Below are 26,845 nucleotides of genomic sequence, written 5' to 3'. Positions count from 1 at the left end.
ATTATTTGGGTCAATAACCTTGCTAAGAGAACTTGATCTTGATGTAGGCATAGCAACAGACAGATTTCCAAAGCCTACTGTATACACAGTTGACAAACTACTGCTGGCTCTCCATCTAACTCTCCTTGTTTTCCTTTGATTTAACATGTGTCTAATCCTAAGACAGGGAAATCACATAGAGACTTATTCCTTTTCGTAAATCACAGAAATTCATACCATGCTAAATCATGTAAATAAAAATAAGATGCTTCATTTAATAAAAAGCCTCATTTAATAAAAAGCTTCATTTCTCATAGCAGCAGCAGCAGCTTCTGTGACTGAGTAAATGTACTAAATCTTTCTTGACTAAAACTATCAACCTTACTGAAGACAAAATGCCACATATAACTTGGCCAGCAAAATTTGTAGTGATGAAAGGAGTTAGCTGTTGACTAGAAAGTGTGAGATCTACTATTTTAGACTATTGTCCAAATTCTCTTTTGTAACCATTAGGATAGAGAAATTATAAAGGATGCCTGATATGAGAAAAAAGAAGTATGGAAATCTCATGATATTGGTAGCAGGGCACAGACAAATAAAGGGAGAAATAAGTAATTATACAAATATCTGTCAATATGGAAATTTTGAAATACTATTCAATTAGAATTTTACATATAAAGTATACATACATTTCTTAATTTTAAAAAATCTTAATATTTCACCCTAATTAGAGCAGAGAGATGTCATAGATCTACATTACATAGAATCTATTTGAAGAATAAAATTCTTTTATTGTGCTTCTTCTAATTCATGGATTGTAATCAATCTATTTTGTGAATCTAAATGTTTTCTCTATGTTTTAAAGGTCACCAAAGCTAAATTACAGACCGAAGATAAATATTTATTTTGAAGAAATTATTTCTTAAAAAACTAAATGCACACAAAAGTAGATCAGAAAATTCTTTTTTGTAACTTTCCACTGTTATTTCAACAAATGGTTTTGTGTAAAAATAAGTATTTATGGAAGACTTCCAAATGCAAGGGCAACATGCTAGGTGGTACGGGGCGGTTCAAGATGGAAACTATAATCCTTCAAAGAGATAATCCAAGAGTGTGAATGACGGAAGCACTTCAATAACCTCAACACCTTAGCTATATCAGCTAAGTATGTATGAGAAATATACAGAGTTGTTGAGGGTTAAAGGAAGCTGGAGGACACAGGAAAAGCTTGAAGGAGGAAATGGAACTTGCAACAGGGCTGGATGGACGGCTAGGATTTTGTGAGGTGGAATGGGATGATAGGGGAGAGGTAGTGGAAAAAATGAATGAGAGTATTTTTGTGAAAGAAAGAATGAGTGCAAACATGAGGCAGAAATGGAGGGGGCATGTGGAAGGCAGCAGTAAAGGTTTTTAAGCACATAAGATATACGTGGGAAATGTGGGAGTTAAGGTGTTTGGAAAGGGAATTTGGACTCAACTACAGAAGACTCAGACTTCTCGGGATCTGGTATGCAATGAAAAGTCACTGAGCATTTTAAAGCACAGAATTACCAAAAATTTTATTTTCTTACAACCATATGTGAACCTTGGACTACATGTATACTTAAAGCTCTCTGCCGCAAAGCCAAGACACATAGGCCTAAATCCTATGGATGACAGGCTAAACCAAATGGAGGGGACAAGGCCAGGAAACGAATAAATGCCAGTGAGCTAGGAACCAAGATACTGTCACTTGTGTTTGGCTGACACTGACACTGAATAGTTCATTTTATACTGGATTCCCTAAATCACAACTTTCTGAAAGTCAGAGTGATTATGACAAACTATGACCAAGTTATGGCTTTCAGCTGGTCTTCATTTCTATACTTCACTCCAAATTCCAGCCATCTTTAGCATGTCAAGGCAATAAAATTCTTGAATCCCAAAAAAGGACTGGAGCCCTATAGGGGCTATAGTTCAAGGACAGACTCATGATAAGTGTCTGTCATACAGTAAGAATCTTTGAGCAAAAAAAAAAAAAAAAAATCTTTGAGCAAAGGAACTCACCCCACCTAAATTATGGGATAGGAAATAGTCTGTCATTCATTAAAAAAAAAGTCCAATAATATGACAAACAGCAACACTATTCTATTTCTTTTTTAAATGAAAGAGCAAAAAAATTTTTTTAGATTTTATTTATTTGAGAGGAGAGAGAGAGAGAGAGAAAATGAACGGGGGAGGGGGTAGAGGGAGAAGCAGCCTCCCTGCTGAGCAGGGAGCCTAAGGTGGGACTCAATACCAGGACCCGGAGATCATGATCTGAGCTGAAGGCAGATGCTTTACTCTTGGAGCCACCCAGGCACCCCTAGCAACATTATTCTAAATAGATAAATGATACATAGACAGAAAGCTAATTACCTCATGATCATGAGTGGCCTGCCGGGCTGCATCTAAAAATATGAAGGAATAAGAGAACATTAATTTGAAGAACAAAACAATAACAAAACCCAAGCAAATCAACTGTGCTACACTACAGTTAGTCTGACACAAGAGAAATAGCAGATGTAGATCCTACTTTTGAAGAGAGAAGAGTGGGAGAGCAGATAGGAGATGCACGCCACTGGCTGTTCGCACAATATTATAGTTTAGCAGGCGAGATGCCCGACTGTGGAGATGCAATGGCTAAGGCACGGCAGACTAGCTGTGGGTGGAGCTGCTTTGTCAATGTCCCCTGAAGAAAAAGGGAACTTGAAGCAGTACTTGAAGGGTGTGATGAACAATTTTAACAGAGGACCAAAGATCCACAAAGACTGAGGTCCTGTCTCTCTTGCTCACTGGGGCATCCTTAATGCCTGGGTGAAAACTTGATGTGTTCCAGGAGGTGCTCACTATGTACTGTTTGAGTACAGGAATACTCAAAATGGAATGGATGGATGGAAGAGAAGGATGTTCACTGTGGGCTGGTAGAAATGGTGCATGAAGGTGTTTGAGAAAGGCAGGTATGTAGTTGAGTAGACAGACTTGTTTAGAGGCAGAGAAACGCCTAAACTGAGAATTAGAAGAAAAAAAAGCACAGGCAACTAAAAAGGGTCTTGGAACACAAGTCAAATTACTGATACTGGATATGGAAACCCAACTGAAATATTAAAATGAGCGCAATGTGATTTTTTTATTTATTTTTTATTTTTTTATTTTTTTTGCAATGTGATTTTAATAAACTTTCAAGGTGTTGTTTGTAAGTGAATGTAGCATAATAGAGAAATGATGGAAACTTATCTTTTATATTTATCTCTCTAACAGTAGGCTTTGTGACACTCTATCATGCACAACAAACTACAAAAATGTGTTGTTCTGGTTCTGGTACCTTGCCTATGAGATTTTCCTTTCTGACGGTCCTGGGTTTTCCTGCTGAAGACCTTGTAGGCTTCAGTTTTCTGATACTGCTCCAGTTCCTTCATGTAACGCTCCTTATCTCGGTCAGCTTCATCAAGGTAGCGCTAGGAAAGAAATGTGCAATTATTTTCCAGAAACAGAACTTGTTTTGGTAAAATAGCAGTGAATTCCTTGAAGAAAACAGAGGACAATTAGAACGTGGGAAGAAAGTTTGTAAGGGAAGCTTTAAGGGAGAATTAAGAAATCATACGGATAGAATAAAATACAACCTCTCATTTGTAAAGAAAATAGGTGGTTGTGATTCTTTAGACTACTTACTGCCTTTTCTAACTTAATGAAGACAAGTTCTATTGAGATCATTCTCATAAAATATTCACAAGAAGGTATTACAGTTATTCCTCTAATCTGCACGTGGCCACTAGAGTCCTCAAGAGGACTGAAGACCATATAGGCACACTCAGTCTTCACAGGAGAAAGGATGGAATATTACTTTGTTTCTCTATCCCTAACCCACTGTAAGAGAATGATCTCATACATCAATTGGCCTTTTAAGAGCCAGAAGAGTAGAGCACTAAAGTCGAGAGGCATAAAGAACATAAAAAGGAATGACCTCATCCTATGGACCTAAAATGCACTACTATGAGAGAGCCTATATCTACACACTTTGTGTTATTAATTATTTAAACAAAGTCATTGATCTACCAGGATAATTTTGCTTAGTGCCTTGTCCTTTTCATTCAACTCGTTTAAGAAATACAGTATAAAAATAGTGCTTTTAAATGGACACAAACTAGAACCAGATACTATGTTAAAAACCTTGTCTTTCTCAAGAGCCAGACATAAGGGACACCCAACTGGCCAAATCTGGGACAATTTAAGTACCCAAATACTAAAATAGAGTAATAAAATCATAAACCATTGGGAAAAAAGAAACTAGTATGTTCATACCCACAATAAATAAGTAACAAATACATAAATGGAGGAGGGGGGGGAGGCCTCGGAGGAAAAGAGTATTTAGATTAGAAGGCCAAGCACCAACTGGTAAATATGGAGGGAGGGCTGGAAGGGCCGGAGTTGGAACATTACCATTTTGCAACCCTCATGGTAAAAATTAGATCAAGCAAAAGTCATCCATTAGGATGCTCCATCTAGGGGGAAATCTGATATGGAACATACTTGCATGTTCTTAAAATGTTTCTCCACAGATTGCTTATTAATTATAAGGGAGAATTAAAAAAAAACCTTATCAAGTTAGCAAAATTAACATTACCAAAGAGGAATAAAAGGACATTGTGCATCTGCACATGTGATATCTGGAGAAGGACACAAGACTATATATGCAGTATTCTAAGAATGCATATCTCAATCTAATCACAAGGAAACATTAGACAAGTACAAAATGAGGAATGTTTGGTTAGAAGGAAACAAAAAGGAGGTGGATGAAGAGAGAGGGACTGCATTCTTAAAAAATACTGATGTCATAAGAGACAAAGGAAGGCTGTGGAAATATTCCAGATTAAAGGAATCCAGAGATCTGACTACTAATTACTACTGTGTTAAAATAAAATCATTAAGTTGATGACGAAACTATAGTTGTGTAAGAGAATATGCCTATTTTTAGGAAATATACACTAAAAAAATTAGGGGTAAAGGACCATGAAGTATATAATTTACCCTCAAATGATTTCCAAAAAAAGTGTGTGTGTGAGAGAGCAAGCACATGAGTATGAGTATGTATGTACGTGTGTCAGTGAGAGAGCATGTGTGAGCATGAGTGCATATGCCAGTGAGAGAGAGCATGAGCATACATGCATGTGTGCGTCAGTGGGTGAGAGAGAGAGAGAGTGCATGCGTGTGAGCATGAGTGTATGCATCTGCATGTGCAGCTTGCCCAGGAGAGTGTGAGAGCATATATGAATGGGAGAAGTAGGGTAAAATGCGTTAATTATAGGTGAATATGGGTAAAGGCAAAGGATATTTGGGTGTTCTTTTTACTATTCTGTTTATAACTTTTTGTACATTGAAAAATTTTCAAAATAAAAAGTTAAAAGCAAAAACAAAAACCCTTGCCCTACCTACCTAACAGTGGTTAGTTAACTCTGGAGAGGACTGCTGTTACTTTTGCTTTTTTTCTTTACGCACTTCTGCATTATCTAAAAAAATTTTAAACAATGAGCATGTACTAATTTTGAAATTAAGAAATTAAAAAGAAAAGAGTATGTACAGCTCAGGATCCCTTTATACATTAGAGCGGAAATAATGGAACTATACGCACTGCTTTCTACTTGCCACCACAAAGAGCTTCAAGTTGCAACTTAATATAATCTCCTTGAAATTTTCTGAATTCAGTTAATTCCCGAGAGTATTTTTCAATTTGGTTTTAGTCTGTTGGGAATTCTTTTTAAAGAGTCGGAGACATAAATGAGATATAGCTATCTTGTAGATGCTGCAAATTCTGGGAACTTTTAACCTTAAGCCACTCTCACAATCATTACAATCGCTTGGCTTTTGTGGCATTTCAACCAATTTGTGGCTATCTTGTCCTTAATTCCTCTCAACTGTAACAAATGGATTTGTTTCAGTTTGACAATAGTTTTAGTTTCTGTCTTAGAAAACAAAGAATTCAGATAGTTCTTGCTTTATTTTTCATAGGTTAGATTTGCCAGAACTCTAGTTAAATAATTTAAATAAAAATCTTACGTGAACAGGAGAATTTTATCAAATGACCTTTTCTCATTCATGACTTTTAATTTAATTTGGTGGAATAAATTATGTTGACATATTTTTCAATTTTGTAATATTGAATCAGTTTTTACAAAATTCTTATATGAGCACATAAATCAAATAAAAGCAGAGCTGCTTTTGGTTGGGGGGGTGGGGGTGGCGCCTAGAGTCCCTCCTGTTTGTGCCCCTGCAGCAGATCCTGAAACAGCATAAAAACCAACGTGCTAGAGAAAAGAAGTATGGTGAATTCTGCTATTCTGTTCTCCTGGGCCCCATGACAAAACTGAAGAACCAATCATTCATCCTCTTTGCTTTTCTGATAGAAGCTGTCTTTGAGGTAAAATCAAAACCAAGCAAAGATCAGGAATAGGAACAATTACCTGTTTTTCCTCAGGAGGCAGTTTACTCCATTCATTGCCTAACATCCTTGTGATTTCTGGAAATGGGACTTCTGGTCTCTTTGCTCGAAGTTGTTCTCGACGCTCGTTCATGAACCGAACATATCCTGTAAGGGGGGATTTGGGTGCGTTGCTGTCTCGAAGAGGTTTCTTCCTCTTTCTTCCTTTGGACCAACCTCCTCGCTTACTTCTTTGCTACAAGACAAAACAAAAAACCAAACACCAAATATAAAATATGGCCAAATAACAACAATAAAACAAACGAACTAAACAGGATACGAGTTGCATTTTCCTACTATTGAGGGACTGGATTTTCAAAGTTCTCCAAATCTGTCATAGGTATAAATGACTGCCATGCAGTCTTCAAGAAGGAATTCCAGATAGTTCACCCGTGCACCCTTTTATGTACCACACTACAAACTGTTACATTAAGGGGCTAATCCTAATTGAGGAGAATAAGGGGTACCGTGATCACTTAAGCTTTGGCCTTCATATGCACTTAACAAGTCCTGACTCCTGACAGGAGATATTCTAAATGAGAAATGCAGTGCATACATAGCACTGTGCCAGAGAAGCAGAATCTGTCATAGTAGATCAGAATAAGATGACATACGCACTGAGCAAACAAAGAGATTAGTTGTAGTACAGGGATTAAAAATCATTCATGAAGGATGTTTTTCATTGATACCATTCAAACACCAGTTCACTTCTCACAGCAGATAGCATATAGATTTTTTTTTTAGTATACAGATTTTTAAATGAATATCTAAGTCTTAGAAAAATTTCATCAAGTATAATATATTTAAAATGAATACTTACTTATTTGGCTTGATGGCTTGCTCCTTAAGATGTTTATTTTATAAAATCAGAGATCTTTATATGTTATTAGTTAAATCAAAAGATGAAATCACCTCAAAAAAGTTTAAAGAAAGGCCTGAGGTACTACTGATGTTTTACCACAACCCTTTCTCTCGGTCCCTTTTAATGAGATGCAAACTGCACCACACTTCTGTTTCATGATTTTACAAATACAACCTATCAGTTAATAGTTTTATGGATACAAGAATTCTTATTTCAGGGACGAGAAAGATAAGCAAAATGAGACAAAAACATCTAAATATTAATTACAGTACTGTACTCCTCAAAATATATATAAAATGGTGCAATAATTCACCATTGAGCAATTAGACTATTTGGTATCAGCTCCCCCCCCCCTCCCCCGTTTTTGTCTTGTAAACTTAGTAACATTAAAACTACTAAGGATTTTAAGATGTTTAAGAAGCTTCAAGCATTCATTATAATCTTTAAGGATGCTAACATGAAAAAAATCAGTTCTTTTAAAATAAGAAAAAAAGACAAAATTAATGGTGCTACTCTTTTATGGCTAAAAAAAAGAGTGCCTTAAAACGAGGACAATATAATCAATCATTTGCAAGGAACACTGAAAGTTCAGAAAGGGCATGACTGCCTAGGGCCCAATGGACCTTGGGTGAATTAGGAAAGATGCTCTCTAGGGGAGGGTGAACAGCTTGGGTAAATGGTGCGAGTCTTTTCAGTACATATGATTCCCTGCTGCAGGGCTTGGTGCGCAATGTGTGGCCTTGAACAGGTGCACAAGGCCTTGTCATTAATTACCTATTTAAATCTTCATTCGTTCAACACGTATTTGTTGAACATCTAGTATGATGTAGGTGTAAATTTATTAAATAGGAGGAAATAGAGTCTACTTGTCTCTAGGTCATTAAAACCATTAGTATAGTTCTATGTGAAACCATTAATAGAGTTCTATGAAGAAAATTCTGCAGAATGTAACAAGGCCAGAGGATGAACACTTTGATAAAGTCCCTTGCTGACAGCTGATTTAGACATTTCAGAGATTGGTAATAGGAACCTGTTTCACCTTACCTCATCTTCATGCCTCTGTTCAGTGCCTTCTGTTGTATTTGAAGCCTCATTCTGAAGCAACTGACCTTGGGAGAGATCCTCCACAAAATCTGGATTGTTGGTGGATGATGTGGCTCCACTGCTATATGGAACATCTGGGTGGGTTAACCTTAAAAATAATAGGCAGACGTGCCATCATTAAATTATCAACAGCATCAAAAATTCCTGTTTACCAAGATTCAAGACAAATTTCCCTGCCAGCAGAAGCAGAAGCCAGATTTTATTCCCCACCTCATTTGTGTAAACGTAAACAATGTCTCCAGAACAGTTAGAATTAAAAAAAATAGTTTCAGTGCTTGATCGACCTAGATATCAAATAAGATAGGCTAAATAGTATCTCCTAAATTTGAAGACCTGAAGATTGTTGGCAATTTTAGGGAGGACAGTTTTAGTGGAATTATGGGAATAAAAACCAGATTATAGTGGGCTGAGAAATGAATGAAAGCCGCTGCAGACTGTACTGGAAATCAAAGAAATTATACTTTTCTGACCCTTTCTAGAAAATATAATAGACGATTTTAAGCAGGAGTTTCCTACATTTTTGAGGTCTTTGAGGTCCTCTGAAAAAGGCTAAGAGATCTATGAACTCAATGCCAATCATGTTCTCTGAAAAGAGGTGACATAACAGACCCAGTTTGATCTCGGGAGCTTTGTTTCCCAGATATTTCAATCATTTGGGATGTCTTTGGCAACTTGTTCTCTCACTGTCATTCTTATTTCAACAGTGCTATCAATTTTTAAGTTACTAATTCTTGTACATTCCTTATTTCAGTAAAATAGGAGAATGACGTTAGGGAAAATGTACTGATCCTACGAACCCTGACTGAAATGAACAGGAACCAGAGGGGAGTGGTCACAGGCGTCAAATGCCTTGGAAATGGCAAGTTGGATTAAGACGGGAGGGGAAAAAAAGGTCCTTTTGTTCTTACGAATTGGCACACCCTTCCACTTGTGCCATGGACCCCACAGTGTCTAGCCCACTCAAAAACAGGTTCTCAGTGACTCTGTCTTCTCTAGCATTACTAATTCCTCCCTGTCTATTGGATCAGCCTACTAGGCCTACTAATGTGGCATTTTTACTCGTCTTAAAACAAAACAAAATGAAACAAAAAGCACTCTCTTGATCCCACTTCATTTGTCTCCTTTCCTTTGTAGAATTATTTATACATACAGTCCCCCCAAGTTAGGATGGTATGATTTATGATTTTTCAACTTTATAATGGTGCAAAAGTGAAACACACTCAGTAGACCCCACACTTGGATATTTGAATCTGGATCTTTTCCTGGGCTTAGCGATTTGCAGTATGACACTCTCCCATGATGCTGGGCAGCAGCAGTGAGCCTCATGATCACCAGGAAAATAACAGATACCCTTATGACCATTCTGTACCCATACAACTATTGTTTTTTCACTTTCAGTACATTACTTAACAAATTACGAGATGCTCAACACTTTATTATACAATAGGTTTTGTGTTAGATGCTTTCGCCCAAATGTGGCTACTCATCTGGTCTTTCAGGCAGATCTTACTTGATTTACCTTCAAAATACACGTAGAATTTTACATTTATCATCAAGCCCCATCCCATGATCTTTGCAACCCTCTTCACTGAGGCTTCGCCCCTACTACTCTACCAAAAATACTCTTGTCAAAGTCACTAGTGACGTTCTTTAAGTCATCATTTCTTGCTTGAATTATTTTAGGAGCTTAACTCATCTCCTTGCTTCAGCCACTGTTCCCTTTATTCTCAATATAACAGGCATGGGGATCCTATTAAAAAGTTAGATCATACCATTCTACTTGAAATCCTCCAATACTTTCCCACTTCACTTGGAGTGTGAGTTAAAGTGCTTACTCTGATCTCTAAGATCCTACACAATCTAGTCCCTTGTTATGGGCCTCACACCAGCAGCACTGACATCTTCTGGGAACTTACTAAAATGTAGAACCTCTGGCCCTCACTCAGACTTTCTGACTCAGAAAGTACTGATGTAGCTCTCTATTACCTTTCCCGTGGTATACTCTGTTCCAGCCACACTGGCCTCCTGGCTATTTCTAAAAGGTAGAAACACTCCGAACTCAGGGTAATTTTTACATTCACTCCTCCCTCTGCCTCAAATAATCTTCCCCAAAGAACTACACACTAGCTACCTTACTTCCTTCAGGTCTTTATTCAAGCCACTTTTATTTATTTTACATTAAAAAAAATTTTTTTTTATTTTTTATTTATTCTTTTTTACATTTAAAAAATTTAAATTCAATTTGCCAACATACAGTATAACATCCAGTGCTCATCCATCCCATCAAGTGTCCTCCTCAGTGCCCATCACCCAGTTACCCCATCCCCCCACCAACCTCCCCTTCCACAACCCTTTTGTTTGTTTCCCAGAGTTAGGAGTCTCTCATGGTTTGTCCCCCTCATTTTTCCCACTCAGTTCCCCTCCTTTCCCTTATAATCCCTTTCACTGTTTCTTATATTGCACGTACGAGTGAAACCTTATGATGATTGTTCTTATCTGATTGACTTATTTCATTCAGCATCATACCCTCCAGTTCCATCCATGTCGAAACAAATGGTGGGTATTTGTCTCTTCTGATGGCTGAGTAACATTCTATTGTGTGTGTGTGTGTGTGTGTGTGTGTGTGTGTACCACATCTTCTTTATCCATTCATCTGTTGGAGGACATCATGCTCCTTCCACAGTTTTTCAAGTCACTTTCAAAGCCTTTCTGAGGCCATCGTATCTAAAACTATACCCCAAGGCCTTCCTATCCCTCTTCCCTGCTGTATTTGTTAATCCACAGTTCTTAACAACATAGTATGTATTTTACTTATTTATCCTGCTTATTGCCTGATGTCCCCAGTAGAATTTAAACTCTGCGAGGCTGGTATTTTATCTGTTTTATTCATTTCTTAGTACCCAGGATCTAAAACAGTGTATGGCATACAGGAAACACTCAGAAAGGTTTTCTTGAATGAATTGGATTTAGCACCTAGGCAGCTTTTAGAAAAGTCTTGGAGAGCTGTTTTATCTGAATAATAATGTCGGAAGGCAGGTATTAATGAGAAAAGAAATAAATCTGAAGGAAGGAAAAAGAATTACAAAGTGTAGTCTGTATTTAAAGAGCTCTATAGAATATTAAAATAATTCATCATAGGGATTAGCTAGCACTTCAATCTATTAGTGAATACATTTCTTCCATGGCAAATAACTTCTAAATACAAAAGATAAAAATTCAAGTGGAACAGAGATTTTCAAGGGAAGAGGGACTATTGCTTTTAGCCCTTTTTTTATATCACTTTACATATCTGTCCACAAATACCAAAGAAAGGAGGTGGAGGCAGAAAAGGAACAGAAGTTAGTCAGAGCTCCAGGCATCTTGAATAAAAGAGCCATATTAAACAAATCTGATCTAAAAAAAAAATCTGACCTTTGGGGAAAAAATTATTTCAGTATCTGTGGCAATTCAAAAAGAAAATGAACTTGATTTTCAGAGCTAGCCCTGTGGCAGGTATGTGTTTGATTGTGACTATGTAATTCTCCTAACCGGGAGGAACCGGCGATGCTTCCCAGGTCCACATACTGTTGCTCCAGTTCACAGGAACCAGAGCACCACAAATGATAGCTGAATGCAGATCACAAAGCAGCTTACAATGGCTCTTGCTCTCTTTGTAAAGCGTAACAAACATACTCTCTATTTTTATGGTATAAAAAGGTCTCTTTAGCACCTCACACATTGTCAGAGGCTGTGTTGTGAAGCCTAGGCAGACAGGCCCAGTGTCCCGAAGCAGCTGCTTACCCAGTTGCAGCCAGATCATTACTCTCCTTGGAGCCATCTTCATCTGCAAAAAGGGGTGGCAGGGTGGAGCTAGTCATCAAGGTTTCCATCTCTCTAAAAGGAAGAGGGAATAAGAAAATAATGATAATGTCTTAATTACTTCCAGTTGAAGTTCCATTAATTTAAGAGCCAGTCTTCCTTAAATTTATTACCTCAGCAGCAGAATTGAAAATGACCTAAATATTTATTTTCTTGACTTGGACATATCGATTTAAATTCTGGTTACTGGGTTCTTGACTTTGGTCTTACTGATGGACCAGACTAAAAACAGTCAGATTTTTATAAATGGGACCCAGGTTGGAAATTCTTTTTTGTTCACTCAGAATAACTTCAAAAGCATTCTTCATTTTCTGTAAAAATCATTAAATAGCATTGTAACCCTGAACAAGTTTTCAATGTCTTTGAGATACAGTCTCACCAGCTTAAACACAGTCAAAATTGCTGACTTGACCCACAGGGTTATTGTGAGGATTAAGCTGAAAGAGCTTCATAAACAGAGAAAGGCTAAGATCGTAAGTGCTTTGAGTATTATTAAAGCAAGGTATTGTTATTATAGCATTATCGGGTCTCTGTCCCAGATGAATCATTCTTAGATTAAATGGTAACAAACTGAGCCCTCCAAAAGGAAATAATGCACAGGAAGTGGAGGCTGGAAGGCATACTGATGTGGTGCAGAGTTAAAGAAACCACATTTCCAGGTCAGAAATATGCTTTTCATCCCCATGATGACCAACGGAAATAGCATGCACCTGGGTGCAAGAAACAACTGAGCTTAATTGAAGGAAACCAAATAAATCACAAGAACTTGAGGTTATCAGACTGAAAGGATAAAAGGACAAAGTGACAAAGAGAGTAATTTCATTTAGCACATCACTACAGAGAAAGATTTTTCCCTTTCAAGGCTTACCACGAAGGGCTTCACCCCATAGAGCTAAAAGCAGCAGCCTCCCATTCATCATTTAAGTGATATTCAAACAAAACATTCAATAGTGACCCCAAACAGTAGCCACTTCAGGGGAACTGCAAACCACTCAAGAGAAAGAGGGCTTCAATCAAACAGGGAGAATTGAGAAGCAAATTATGAGAATTCACTCAGGAGCTACCTTAGCAATTATTTCAGGGGCTGCTGCTAAGGAGACCTAGGAAACAGCAATGAAGGGGAAGGCACAGCAGCCCAGGATTCATCCCACAGAGGAGACACCAAGCAGGTGCACATGACTCTGACACCAAATTCTACATGTGTAGTAGAGTCATTTACTTCCAAATTCTTACTTATTTTGTTTTCCCCTCTAAATTTGTTGGTTAGCAGACTAAGTTTCATACACAGCTTAATGTGAAAACAATGCATCTCTGTAGGTCTCTTACCCATTGAGGTGGGTAGAGCGTGGAAAGTAGACAGGAATTTTAGGCTTGATCAAAAGTTTATTCCACGTGCAGAGATGCTTGCTAACCCTTCTCAATCCCTTCAAGATATGGGGGCTTCTGAGGGGACTCTTCACCTTACCCTGATACTCATCTAACCAAAACAAAACAACAAACAAACAAACAAACCTCTAATCAATTAGATGCTATCCAGCCTAACTAAACCATGAGCAAACATTCAAACTGCCAGATATTTACTCCCAAACTTTGTAAGGAAGGACTCTGGCTTCTTTCTAAAAGTCTCCCTAAACCTACAAGGCCTTTCAAGAACTTTAAGATTCAGCATCTGAAGCTCCTTGCATCCCTCACATCTCAAAGGTAGGGGGTGAATGAAGTGTCTTGGGATTCATAATGCCAACATGCCCCTTTTAGGGTGCTGCCCAGTTATCTGTAGTCATCGCTGAGATACTGGGAGGAAGCTGGACAGCACAACCTTAGCAACATATAAACAGATCATATAAACAAAGGAAGTTGAGAGAACACAAATTTCTTGCTTTTTTCCCCTTAAGTTTGTTTTACGTCAACCCATATGGCTTTAGATATATTTTCTCTAATGTTATTGAGTAGTCAGGCCCCTAAGAAATGAGTAATAAAGTGGGTGGAAGGTTAAAGGGCCAAGATCAACAAAAGGAAGGAAATGAGGAAAAAGTCCAGTGAAACCCAAAGGCCTCTAAACTAGTCCAGTAAATTGGAAAAGAAAATGATTCCCAAGAACATGGCTGGGATTCTGCAAGAATCTGCTTTCATATGGTCTGTGAGGGGGTGATTCAAACTGAATCACAGCTACTAAGCCACTGATTGCCAAAAAGCCTTTCAGTGTAGCATCTGTGTCTGATAATGTCCCAGTACAGAGGTCACACTGAACTCTGGAATTCTATGTGAAGCACTTAAGAAATGTAATGAATGCTGAGCTGGAAGGGGAGAGAGGAGAAATATGCACAAAGACAAAGCAATATACAAATCTGCAGTTTACATAAGTAAGCATTTCATGCAGATGTTTCCTTGCAGAAGGGACCTCCCAGTGAAGGACCTCTACCTGAAGTCTCAAAAAACGCTATTACCTTGGGGCTTACACTTCGAATGAGGGTCTAGACTGTAGCTTTGAAAATCCAAAAATTCCCTCTAACACTAGCTACTCACAAAAAAAAAAAAAAAAAAAAAAAAAAAAGAAAGTATAAAACATGGTGCAGTTTAAGATATTTTCAGGACAATTATAAAAATTGTAATAATTATATTAAGCACACTAGGTATTTATCGGCCAATCAACACATTTTCTCCCTGTAGTAAACATGGGGAGCTAAATCACATTCAGAATATTGCTTTGTGGGACGCCCGGGTGGCTCAGTGGGTGAGCATCTGCCCTTGGCTCAGGGCGTGATCCCGGACACCTGGGATCGAGTCCCGCATCGGGCTCCCTGCACGGAGCCTGCTTCTCCCTCTGCCTGGGTCTCTGCCTCTCTCTCTGTGTCTCTTGTGAATGAATAAATAAAATCTTAAAAAAAGAAAGGATATTGCTTTGGTCAACACAGGTGGAGTTTAAGAACTGTTCCTCAGGTAAGATTTTCCTAGTAGCCCTCCTGACAATAGGGATGACGTCAATGGTGAGACTACCTTATCCCAAACGCGCTGGACGGTGCTGGGAGTCTGATTTGTACTGAGGTCCTCTGGGGTTGGCTCGTTTCAAGCGCCCCTTCCTTACTCTCACAGGTTCAGCCCACGTCCTGGAGTTCTCCTTGGAGACGCTCCACCTTCACTCTTCACCACACAGCTCCAGAGCTGACGGATTCTGCCCCTCATTTTCCACACTGAGAGTCTTATGTAAAACTTCAAGTTCTTTTAAAAATCATGCCGTTTGTCCAACCAACCTCAAATTCAAATATTTCTGACCACCATTCCCTACCATTTCAGCTCTCTCAATTACCTCTACTACTCATGACCTCTAACCACAGAAACCTCTATTCCCTGACCCTTGGTTTTCCCTTCTCTTCCAGCTTAGATTCCATGGCCACATTTCAAGTATTCTTTTGTCAACACTCTCAAGTTCTTTGCCTTGCTACCCCTTCCACACCTCGGATGTAGATCAATTCTGAGTTTTAACTCAAGATGGTGTTGTGGAAAAAAGAAATCACAAAGTAAAGGGTGCTCTTATAAATTTGTCCATCCACAACTAGCTCCTCAACGTTCTCAGCCATCATGCTACATTTTCTCAGGACCTTCTCCAACTGCCATATCAGCGCTGTCAAACTTTCCCAATCGACTCAAACCTAAGTCACCCAAACCCTCCCACTTACTCTCCTCTCTTACACTCCCTATCCCTGACTCACATCAAAAGCCATCCTAAAGTTGCTTTATTTTTTTCAAAATACCACAAAACTCACTCCTTAAAGAATACAATTCAGTGGCTTTTATATATTTACAAGGCTATACAACCAACAGCATAATTGACTTTAGAACATTTTCATCACCCCCAAAAGATACTTGGTACCCATAGCAGTTACTCCTCATTCTCCCCTTCCCCTAGCCCTGGGTATCCACTAATCTCCTTTCCGTCTCTATGGCTATTCCTATTCTGAATTATCTCATATAAATGGAATACACAATGTGGCCTTTTGTGTCTGGCTTCTTTCATTTAGCATAAAATTCTTCCAGCTTCATCAAACTGTAGCATGTGTCAGCATTTCATTCTTTTCTATGTATGAATAATATTCCATTGCATGGCTATACTACATTTTGCTTTTGCATTTACCAGCTGATAGACCTAGGCTGTTTCTACTTTTGGTCTCTGTGAATAATGGTGTTTATGAACATTTGTGTACAAGTTTTCTTGTGGATATGTTTTCAATTCTCTTGGACATACACCTGGGAATGGAAATTACTGGGTCATATGGTAACTCCATATTTAACATTTTGAGGAACTGCCAAGCTGTTTTCCAAAGTATCCGTACCATTTTACATTCCTACTAACAATATGTGAGAATTCCAAGTTCTCCATATCCTTACCACACTTTTTAGGAATGCTGGGGAAATACCGACTCTAGCTGTTCAGCTTTCCACATGGGCTAAGGGAAACCTACAACTCTAGCTCCTTCCAGCCATTCGGTCTTACCTAAAGGGAGAAAAAACCTGAGAAACACTGGAGGTTATACTCCACAGGCACAGGCTCACCAAAGACTGAGACCTAATTATAAGGTTATGAAATGCTTCTCCCTTTATGCCTTATCACTACATCACTGAAGGTATCACGAAATACCTATGTACCACAGTTCCTTTTATCTAGTACCTTATGTCTATTTTTCAACTATAAGGCATGCTAGAAGACAAAAACCCTGGTTTGAAGAGACTGACCAAGTAATATATAGCATGAATACTAAAGTTCTCAGACCGGAATATTTTTAAATTATACGTTAAGGGCTTTAATGGAAAAAGTAGACAATATGCAGGAACAGACAGTTAATATAATATATAAACAGAGAGACAGACATTCTAAGACAATCAAAAAGAAATGTCGGAAATAAAAACAACTGTAACATAAATGAGTATTTTTGATGGGCTTAGTTGACTGTAAAACAGCGGACTCTCTGAGCTTGATACTATGACAAGAGAAATTTCCGTAATGGAAAAGCAAAGAAAAAAGGGACTGGAGTAAAAAAAGGACAGATTATCCAAAAATCATGGAATAAATATAAAACGTGTAAGATACATGTAATAGGAATAGCAGTAGAAGAGAGAAAGGAACAAAAGCAATACTTGAAGCAGCAATGACTGAGAATTCCTCCAAATTAATGTCACACCACAGAGTTCATAGATCCAAGAGGCTCAGAGATTATCAACATTAAAAGAATAAAGAATAAAGTAAAAAACATACAAAAAAACTACACTAAAAACCTCTTAAACTTCAAAAAGTCAAAGATAAAAAAATCTTGAAGGAAGTCGGACCAGAGGGGAGGCGGAAAGAGGGCAGTGTAAGGGGACCTTCAGCTCACCTTGTCCACCCCCCCCTCCCCCGCCCCAGACTGGCAGAACAAACTCCACGACTAACCTAATGACTATTGATAGAGCACAGGCCACACTGAAGAGGGTAGGAGAGGTAGAGGTGTGGTATGGAGCCAAACGACTGCTGCTGTCTGCTGGGCGGATGGGAGTTTGCAGCTACAAGAGGGAAACAAACCATCACCCTGGGAAGCCTGCACGAGGAAGAGCAATCCCTACAACATTTGGCTTTCAAAGTGAGAGGGGCCAAATTTCCTGAGTTCTTAAAACCAGTGGGACTTGAAGCACAGAATTTAAAAAATCAATGGGCTCAGTTCTGGGAGAGCCCAGAGGGCAATAGGAAGCTGAGTCCCTGCCCTTAAAGAGACATCAAGACAAACAGCCAGAGGAAATATAGCACAGAAGCAGCAGTTTAACTTGTGGCATATGAGTAGGAGAGTAATTTACTCATTCCCAAGTGTGTTCTAGAGGGGCAAGGATCACTGTGGGACTTTTTGAGGAATAAAGAAGCTGGCAGGCACTGCAAGGCCACCTGCAGGAACCAGCATTGGCGGTCATACTCACTACTCACTACCTAACTTGCTTATACCAAACCCTACCTCCTTGTGCTTTGGTGGATCCACCCTTTCCAGTCAAGTTTGCCTCAGTCCCAGTACTGCAAGTCCCCTCCCCAAGGAGATGATGCCAACATTGTATCTTCTAACTCACCTCCTAAGCTGTGTGTTTTGTGGGGCCTCAGTCCTGGTGGCAGTGAAGGGCCTTGCAAGCCCTAGGTGCACCTTGTTAAAAGTGCATACCGTCTGTAGACAAAACAGGCAAAGAGAGCCTCTGTAGACAACTGAACTGAAGAAAATAGTGGCCAGGACACAACAGAAAGATGCATGCACACAGGAGACACCCTTTAAAGCACCAGGTTCTGGTAAAGAGGACACTGCACTGCAGGGCACTACAGGACCTCTTCTTCATAAGGCCATTACTTTCGGGAGCAGAAGACATATAGCTGACTTTCCTAACAAACAGAAACAGAAACAGAGCATTAGACAAAATGAGAGAGAGGAATATGTCCCAAATGAAAGAAGAGGACAAAATCACAGCAAGATACCAAAGCTAAATGGATTTAACTAATATGTCTGACAGAGAGCTTATTTTATTTTTTTAAAGATTTTATTTATTTATTCATGAGAGAGAGAGAGAGAGAGAGAGAGAGAGAGAGAGAGACGCAGAGACACAGGCAGAGGGAGAAGCAGGCTCCAAGCAGGGAGCCCGAAGTGGGACTTGATCCCGGGACTCCAGGATCATGCCCTGGGCCAAAGGCAGACACCCAACCACCGAGCCACCCAGGCATCCCCTGATAGAGAATTTAAAGTAATGATCATAAAGATACTCACTGTACCTGAGAAGAGTGGTGAACATCAGGGAGACTCTTAACAAAGAGATACAAAGAATCACTCAGAGATGAAGAGCACAATCAATGAAATTAAAAGTGCACTAGATGGAATAAATTGCAGGCTAGAAAAAAAAAAAAACAGAGGAATGAATTAACGATCTGGAAGACAGAGTAATGGAAAGTTATCAAGCTGAGCAGGTGAGAGAAAAAAATATGCAAAATGAGAACAGACTTAGGGAACTCAGTGACTCCATCAATTGTAACAATATTCGTGTTATAGGGATCCCAGGAGAAGAAGAAAGAGATGAGGGGGCAGAACATTTATTTGAAGAAATAATTGTTGAAAATTTCCCTAACTTGGGGAAGGAAAAAGATATCCAGATCCAATAGGCTGAGAGACTTGCCCCCATAAAATCAATCCAAGGAGGTCCACACCAAGACACATAGTAATTAAGATGTGAAAAAGTAGTGATGAAAAGAGAATTTTAAGAGCATCAAGAGAAAAGAAGACAGTTATATACAAGGGAAACCCTATAGGGCTATAAGTGGATTTTTCAGCAGAAACTTTGTAGGCCAGAAGAAAATGGCATAATACATTCAAAGTATCAAAAGGAAAAAATCTGCAGCCATGAATACACTATCCACCAAGGCTATCATTTAGAATAGAAGGAGAGATAAAGACTTTCTCAGACAAACAAAAACTAAAGGAGTTCGTAATAACTAAACCAGCCCCACAAGAAATGTTAAAGGGCAATCTCTGGAGTGAAAAGGAAAGGCCATAAGTAAGAGTAAGAAAAGTAGGAAATACAAAAGTAGTAAAAATAAGTCTATCCGTAAAAAAGATTTAAAAAATTAAAGAATGTAAAATATGATATCATATACCTAAAACATGGGGGAGGAAAAGGAGAAAAGACTGGGTTCAAACTTAAGCAACCATCAACTTAATATAGATTGCTTTATGCAGAAGATGTTATATATAGACCTAATGGTAATGACAAATAAAAAAACAAACATAGATATGCAAAGAAGAAAGAGAAAGGAATCCAAGTATATCACTAAAGAAAGCCAACAAACTGTGAAAGAGAGCAAGAGAAGGATCAGAGAAGAACTACATAACCAATCACAAAAAAGTACCAAAATAGCAATAAATACATAGCTATCAATAATTACTTTGAGTGTAAATGGACTGAAGGTTCCAATCAAAAGACACAGGATGATGGAATGTATAAAAAACAAGACCCATTTGCATGCTACCTACAAGGGACTCACTTCAGACCTAAAGACACATGCACATTGAAAATGAGGGGATAGAGAATCATATATCATGCAAATGGATGTCAAAAGAAAGTTATGGTAGCAATTCCTGTAAGGGACAAAATAGACTTTAAAACAAAGACTGTAACAAGAGACAAAGAAGGACATGCATGTAATTATTAAGGGGACAGTCCAACAGGAAGGTATAACAATTGTATTATTTATGCACCAAACATCGGAGCACTCACATACACAGAACAGTTAATGACAAACCTAAAGGAACAACTCATAGTAATGTAATAAGAGTAGGAGACTTTAATACTCCACTTACACCAATGGACAGATTATCCAAAGAGAAAAATCAAGGAAACAGTGGCTCTGAATGACACACAAGACCAGAGGGATATAACACATGTATTCAGAAATTCCATCTGAAAACAGCAGAATACACATTCTTCTGAAGTACACATGGAACAATCTCCAGAAGAGATCATATATTAAGTCACAAAACAAGTCTCAACAAATTAAAAAATATCCAGCTCATACCATGCATCTTTTCTGACAACTATGAAACTAAAAATCAACCATAAGAAAAACATCTAGAAAAAGCACAAATATATGGAGGCTAAGTAACATGCTACTAAATAATGAATGAGTCAATGAAGAAATCAAAGAAGAAATAAAAAATTACAGAGAGAAATGAAAATGAAAATACAATGCTCCAAAAATTTTGGAATGCAGGAAAAGCAGCTTTAAAAAGGAAGTTTAAAGCAATATAGGCCTACCCCAAGAAACAAGAAAAATCTCAAATACACAACCTAACCTTATACTTAAAGGATGTAGAGAAAGAACAACAAACAAAACCCCAAACCAGAAGGAAGGTAATAATAAAGATTAGAGCAGAAATAAATGATATAGAAACCAAAAAGACAATAGATCACTGAAACTAGAAGCTGGTTCTTTGAAAAGATCAATAAAATTGATAAATCTCTGCAGCCTCAAAAAAGAGAGAGGCCTCAAACAAAATCACAAATGAAAGAGGAGACATAATAACCAATACCACAGAAATACAAATGATTTTAAGAGAATATTGTGACAAATTACATGCCAACAAATCACACAAATCTAAAAGAAATGGGTAAATTCCTAGAAACACATAACCTACCAAAACAGAATCAGGAAGAAATAGAAAATGTGAGCTACCAAATTGAGATTGACTACCAGGAATGAAATTGAATCAGTAATTAAAAAAACTCCCAAACAAAAGTCCAGAACCAGCTTCACAGGGGAATTCTATCAAACATTTGAAGAAAAGTTCATTCCTACTCATCTCAAACTTTTCCAAAAAATATTAGAGGAAAGAAAACTTCCAAATTATTTCTGAAAACCAGTATTATCTGATGCCAAAATCAGATAAAGATACCACAAAAAAGAACTACAGGATGGTATCTTTGATGAGCACAGATGCAGATATCCTCAACAAAATACTACCAAACTGAACCCAACAATACATTTAATAAAGTTGTTTACCACAGTCAACTGGGTTTACTTCTGGGATGCAAGAGTGGTTCAATATTCACAAATCAATCACAACAATAAGAAAAAGGGTAAGGGTGCCTGACCTGACTCAACTGGTAGAGGATGTGATTGATTTTGGGGTTGTGAGCTGCACCCCCTTCTTGGGTGTAGACATTACTAAAAAATAAAATCTTAATGAAAAGTAAGAGAACAGATTAAAAAAAGATCATTTCGGGCAGCCCGGGTGGCTCAGCGGTTTAGCGCTGCCTTTGGCCCAGGGCCTGATCCTGGAGACCCAGGATCGAGTCCCACGTTGGGCTCCCTTCTGCATGAAGCTTGCTTCTCCCTCTGCCTGTGTCTCTGCCTCTCTCTCTCTCTCTCTCTCTCTCTCTCATGAATAAAAAAAGAAAAAAAAAAAGAAAAAAAAAACCAATCATTTCAATAAATGCACAGAAAAAGCATTTGATAACGTACGACATTCATTTATGATAAAAACTCTCAACAGGAAATATACCTCAATGTAATAAAGGCCTGATATGAAAAATCCACACCTAACATCTAACTCAATGGGAAAAACTGAAAGCTTTTCTCCTAAGGTCAGGAACAAAAAGAGGATGTCTATTTTTACCTCTTTTATTCAATATAGTACTGGAAGATCTGGCCACAGCAGTCAGAGAAGAGAAAGAAATAAAATACATCCAAATTGATGAGGAAGAAGTAAAACTTTCACAAGTTGCAGATGACATAATACTATATGTAGAAAATGATAAAGACTCCACCAAAAAACAAAAATTGAACTGACAAATGAATTCAATGAAGTCACAGGATACAAAATCAAGAACTCTGTTGTATTTCTATACAACTAATAATGAAGCAGCATTTACAACTGCACCCCAAATAATAAGATACCTAGGAATAAACTTAACCAAAGAGGTGAAAGGCCTATACTCAGAAAAGCATAAAACAGTAATGAAAGAAACTGAAGTTGATATAAAGAAATGGAAAGATATTCCATGCTCATGGATTGGTATATGTGCTGCTGAAGTGAGCACTGCTCATGGATTGGAAGAACAAATACTGTTAAAATGTTTATACCACCCAAAGCAATCTATACATGCAATATAATCTCTATCAAAATAGCAACAGTATTCTTCATAGAACTAGGACAAACAATGCTAAAATATATATAGAATCACAAAAGACCTCAAATAGCCAAAGCAATCTTGAAAAAGAAAAATAAAACTGGAAATATCAGAATTCCAGACTTCAAGTTATATTACAGAGCTACTGTAATCAAAACAGTATGGTACTGGAACAGAAATAGACACATGGAACAGAATAGAAAGCTTAGAAATAAAGCTCAGATATATGCTCCCCTAAGATGGATTAGACACATGGAACAGAATAGAAAGCTCAGAAATAAAGCTCAGAATAGAAAGCTCAGAAATAAAGCTCAGATATATGCTCCCCTAAGATGGATTAGACAGTATTAGACAATTATATGGTCAATTCATCTTTTATAAAGTGGCAAGAACATGAAATGAGAAAAAGACAGTCTTTTCAACAAATGGTCTTGGGAAAACTAGACAGCTACATTAAAAGGAATGAAACTAAACCACTTTCTTACAATATACACAAAAATAAACTCAAAATGGATTAAGGATCTAAATATGTGACCCGAAAACATAAAAATCCTAAGAGAGATAGCCTTCTAGAGATGTCTCCTGAGGCAAGGCAAACAAAAAAATAAAATTTGGGGGGGACTACATCAAAATAAAAAGCTTCTGCATAGCAAAGGAAACAATCAAAAAAACTAAAAGACAACCTATTCAATAAGAGAAGGTATTTGCGGGATCCCCAGGTGGCGCAGCCGTTTGGCGCTTGCCTTTGGCCCAGGGCGCGATCCTGGAGACCCAGGATTGAATCCCACATCAGGCTCCCGGTGCATGGAGCCTGCTTCCCCCTCTGCCTGTGTCTCTGCCTCTCTCTCTCTCTCTCTGTGACTATCATAAATAAAAAAAAAATAAAAATAAATAAAAAAAAATAAAAAAAAAGAGAAGGTATTTGCAAATGACATATCTGACAAAGGGTTAGTATCCAAAACATATAAAGATCTAATATAACCACCAAAAAACCCAAATAATCTAATTAAAAAATGAGCAGGGGACGTCTGGGTGGCTCAGTGGTTGAGCTTCTGCCTTCGGCTCAGGGCATGATCCTGGGATCCGGGACTGAGTCCCACATCGGGCTTCCTGCATGGAGCCTGCTTCTCCCTCTGCCTGTGTCTCTGCCTCTCTCTCTGTCTCTCATGAATAAATAAATAAAATCTTAAAAAAAAAAAAAAAGAGCAGAAGACATGAACAGACATTTCTCCAAAGAAGACATCCAGATGGCCAAGAGACATATGAAAATTTGGTCAACATCAATCATCATCAGTGAAATGTAAATCAAAACCACAATGAGATACCACCCGGCATCTATCAGAATGGCTAAAATACAAAATTCAAACAAGTGTTGGTGAGGATGTGGAGAAAAAGAAACACCTGTGCACTGCTGGTGGGAATGCAAACTGGTGCAGCCATTATGGAAAACAATATGGAGGTTCCTCAAAATGTTAAAAGTAGAACTACCCTGTGATCTAATAATCACACTACTGGGTATTAAAGAATGTGAAAACAGAAATTTGAAGGGATATGTGCTCCCCTATGTTTACTGCAGCATTTTTTACAATTGCCAAACTATGGCAGTGGCTCAAGGTCCATCAATAGATAAATGGATAAAGAAGATGTGGTGTATATATACACAAAGGAGTATTATTCAGGTATAAAAAGAACAAAATCTCATCATTTGCAACAACATGGATGGATTTAGACAGTATAATGCTAAGCAAAATTAGCTAGAGAAAGAAATATATATGATTTCATTAATGCAGAATTTAGGAAACAAAACAGACAAGCAAAAAAAAGAAGAGAGAGAGAGGCCAACCAAGAAACGGACTCTTAACTATACAGAAAAACTGATGGTTACCAGAGGGGGTGGGGGTGGGAGGGTTGGTGAAATAGTTGAAGGGGATTAGGAGTGCACTTGTCTTGATGAGTACAGAGTAATGTATGAAAGGTTGGGTCCCTACACTGTATACCTAAAACTAATAGAGCACTACATGCTAAGTACACTGGAATTAAAAAAATAAAATTGATCCACTCTCATCTCCTGAGGGGGAAGAAGAAGGAAAGCCAGGCCCCTAAAAATATCTAACCTATAGAAGCAAATATAAGAATTATATCCAATCTCTCCTTAGAAAGTATGGAATGAAGAGAGTGGAATGAAATATTTGAAGTGTTGAGAGGAATAAAAAAATAGCCTAAATTTCTATACCCTGTAATATCAACTTACAAAAGGGAGAAATAGACTTTCACAAAGAAAAATTAAAGGAATTTGTTTCCAGTATACCTGTCTTGAAAGCAGAGTTGAAAGCAGTACTTGAAAGTAAAGAAAAATAAAGTTCTTTAGAAAGAAGAAAAATGATACCAGTCAGAAACTTGGACCCACATATGGAAAGGAAGACCACTGGAGAATGAATAAGCGAGAGTAAAATAAAAACCTTTATTTTTCTTTCTTTCTTCCTTTTTTTTTTTTTTTAATTAATGAGAGACACACACACAGAGAGAGAGAGAGAGGCAAAGACAATGGCAGAGGGAGAAGCAGGCCCCATGCAGGGAGCCTGACGTGGGACTCGAACCCAGGTCTCCAGTATCATGCCCTGTGCTGAAGGCAGCACTAAACCGCTGAGCCTCTCGGGCTGCCCTATTTTTTTTATTTGTAATTGATCTAACAGATAATAGCTTGTTTAAAGTAATAACAGCAACAGCGTATCTGATTATGTATGCTTACACACAAGCACACACACAGACACCTACGTACAATAAATGACAGCAATGATACAAGGGATGAGAGAAAAGAATTAGGAGTATTTTGCAATTATAAGGCATTTGAACTACCCATGAATGGTAAAAACCCTAGAATTAAACACCATGACCAAGTAAGACTTATCCTGGGTATGGAATGCTGGTTCAACATTCAAGAATCAATTAATGTAATCCATCATATCAAAGGATATAGAAGAAGAAGCACATGATCAGATACAGAGAAGTGTTTGATAAAAATCCAAAACCATTTATGCTAAAAATTCTCAGTAAACTAGGAATAGAACTTCTTCAAGTTGATAAAAAAACAATAGCTAACACCATATTCATGTTGAGAAACTCAAAGCTTCTCCTCTAAGATCAGGGACAAGGGAAAGATGTCCACCCCTCACCCCAAAAGCTTTCCAACATCATAGTGTAAGTCCTAGTTAATGCAATAAGACACGAAAAGGAAATAAAAGGTATATTGGTTGGGAAGGAAGAAATAACTCTGTTCACAAATGACATGATGTTCAGAAAATCTGAACAAGTTGACAAAACCTCCTCAAACTAATAAGTAAGTATAGCAACACTGCAAGATATAAGGTTAATATCTAAAAAGTAATGCCTTCCAGGGTGCCTGGCTGGCTCAATTAGTTAAGGTCTTACTTTTGGTTTCGGCTTAGGTCATGATCTCAGGGTCATGAGATCAAGTCTCACATTGGACCTATGCTCAGCTCGGAGTCTGCTCTCTCTTTCTGCCCCTCCCCTTGTGCATGTTCTCCCTTTCTCTCAATAATAATAATAAAAAAAAGACCTAAAAAAAAAGTTAATTGCTTTCCTATATACCATCAATGAATGAGTGGGATTTGGAGTTAAAAACATTATGATTTATATTAGCATGATACTTAGGATAAATTTAACAAAATATCTGTAAGACCTATATGAGAAAAACTATAAAACCCCGATGAAAGATATCAAAGAAATAATAAGTGGAGAAATATTCTATTTTAATGAACAGGAAGACTCAATAGTGTCAAGATGCCAGTTCTTCCCAGTTTGAGCTATGGATTCAACTCAATTCCAGTAAAAATCCCAGCAAGTTATTTCGTGGA

At 37.9% G+C, this 26,845-nt stretch overlaps 1 protein-coding gene across 8 annotated transcripts in view; it reads right to left on the bottom strand.

Annotated features, from left to right (window-relative positions):
* Nucleotides 1-26,845, bottom strand: part of HMG20A (high mobility group 20A) — a 77,498-nt gene that overhangs the window by 11,868 nt on the left and 38,785 nt on the right. For 6 of the 8 annotated variants that reach the window (XM_041739923.1, XM_041739931.1, XM_041739948.1 and 3 more), the window contains 5 exons: nucleotides 12,219-12,311; nucleotides 8,379-8,526; nucleotides 6,456-6,668; nucleotides 3,323-3,455; nucleotides 2,377-2,408 (listed from right to left, as the gene is read on the bottom strand). In XM_041739923.1, the coding sequence (XP_041595857.1) occupies nucleotides 2,377-2,408; nucleotides 3,323-3,455; nucleotides 6,456-6,668; nucleotides 8,379-8,526; nucleotides 12,219-12,307 (615 nt within the window). In that variant the 5' untranslated portion in view covers nucleotides 12,308-12,311. Of the gene's footprint in view, nucleotides 1-2,376; nucleotides 2,409-3,322; nucleotides 3,456-6,455; nucleotides 6,669-8,378; nucleotides 8,527-12,218; nucleotides 12,312-15,290; nucleotides 15,616-18,377; nucleotides 18,401-26,845 lie in introns of those variants that run through there. The other 2 variants (XM_041739938.1, XM_041739950.1) reach the window with 2 other exon arrangements.

The sequence above is a fragment of the Vulpes lagopus genome, chromosome 2 (genome assembly GCF_018345385.1).
Source record: "Vulpes lagopus strain Blue_001 chromosome 2, ASM1834538v1, whole genome shotgun sequence".
Classification (NCBI taxonomy): Eukaryota; Metazoa; Chordata; class Mammalia; order Carnivora; family Canidae; genus Vulpes; species Vulpes lagopus.
The sequence above is the reverse complement of the archived record's forward strand: the minus strand, read 5'-3'. Positions and strand labels throughout refer to the sequence as shown.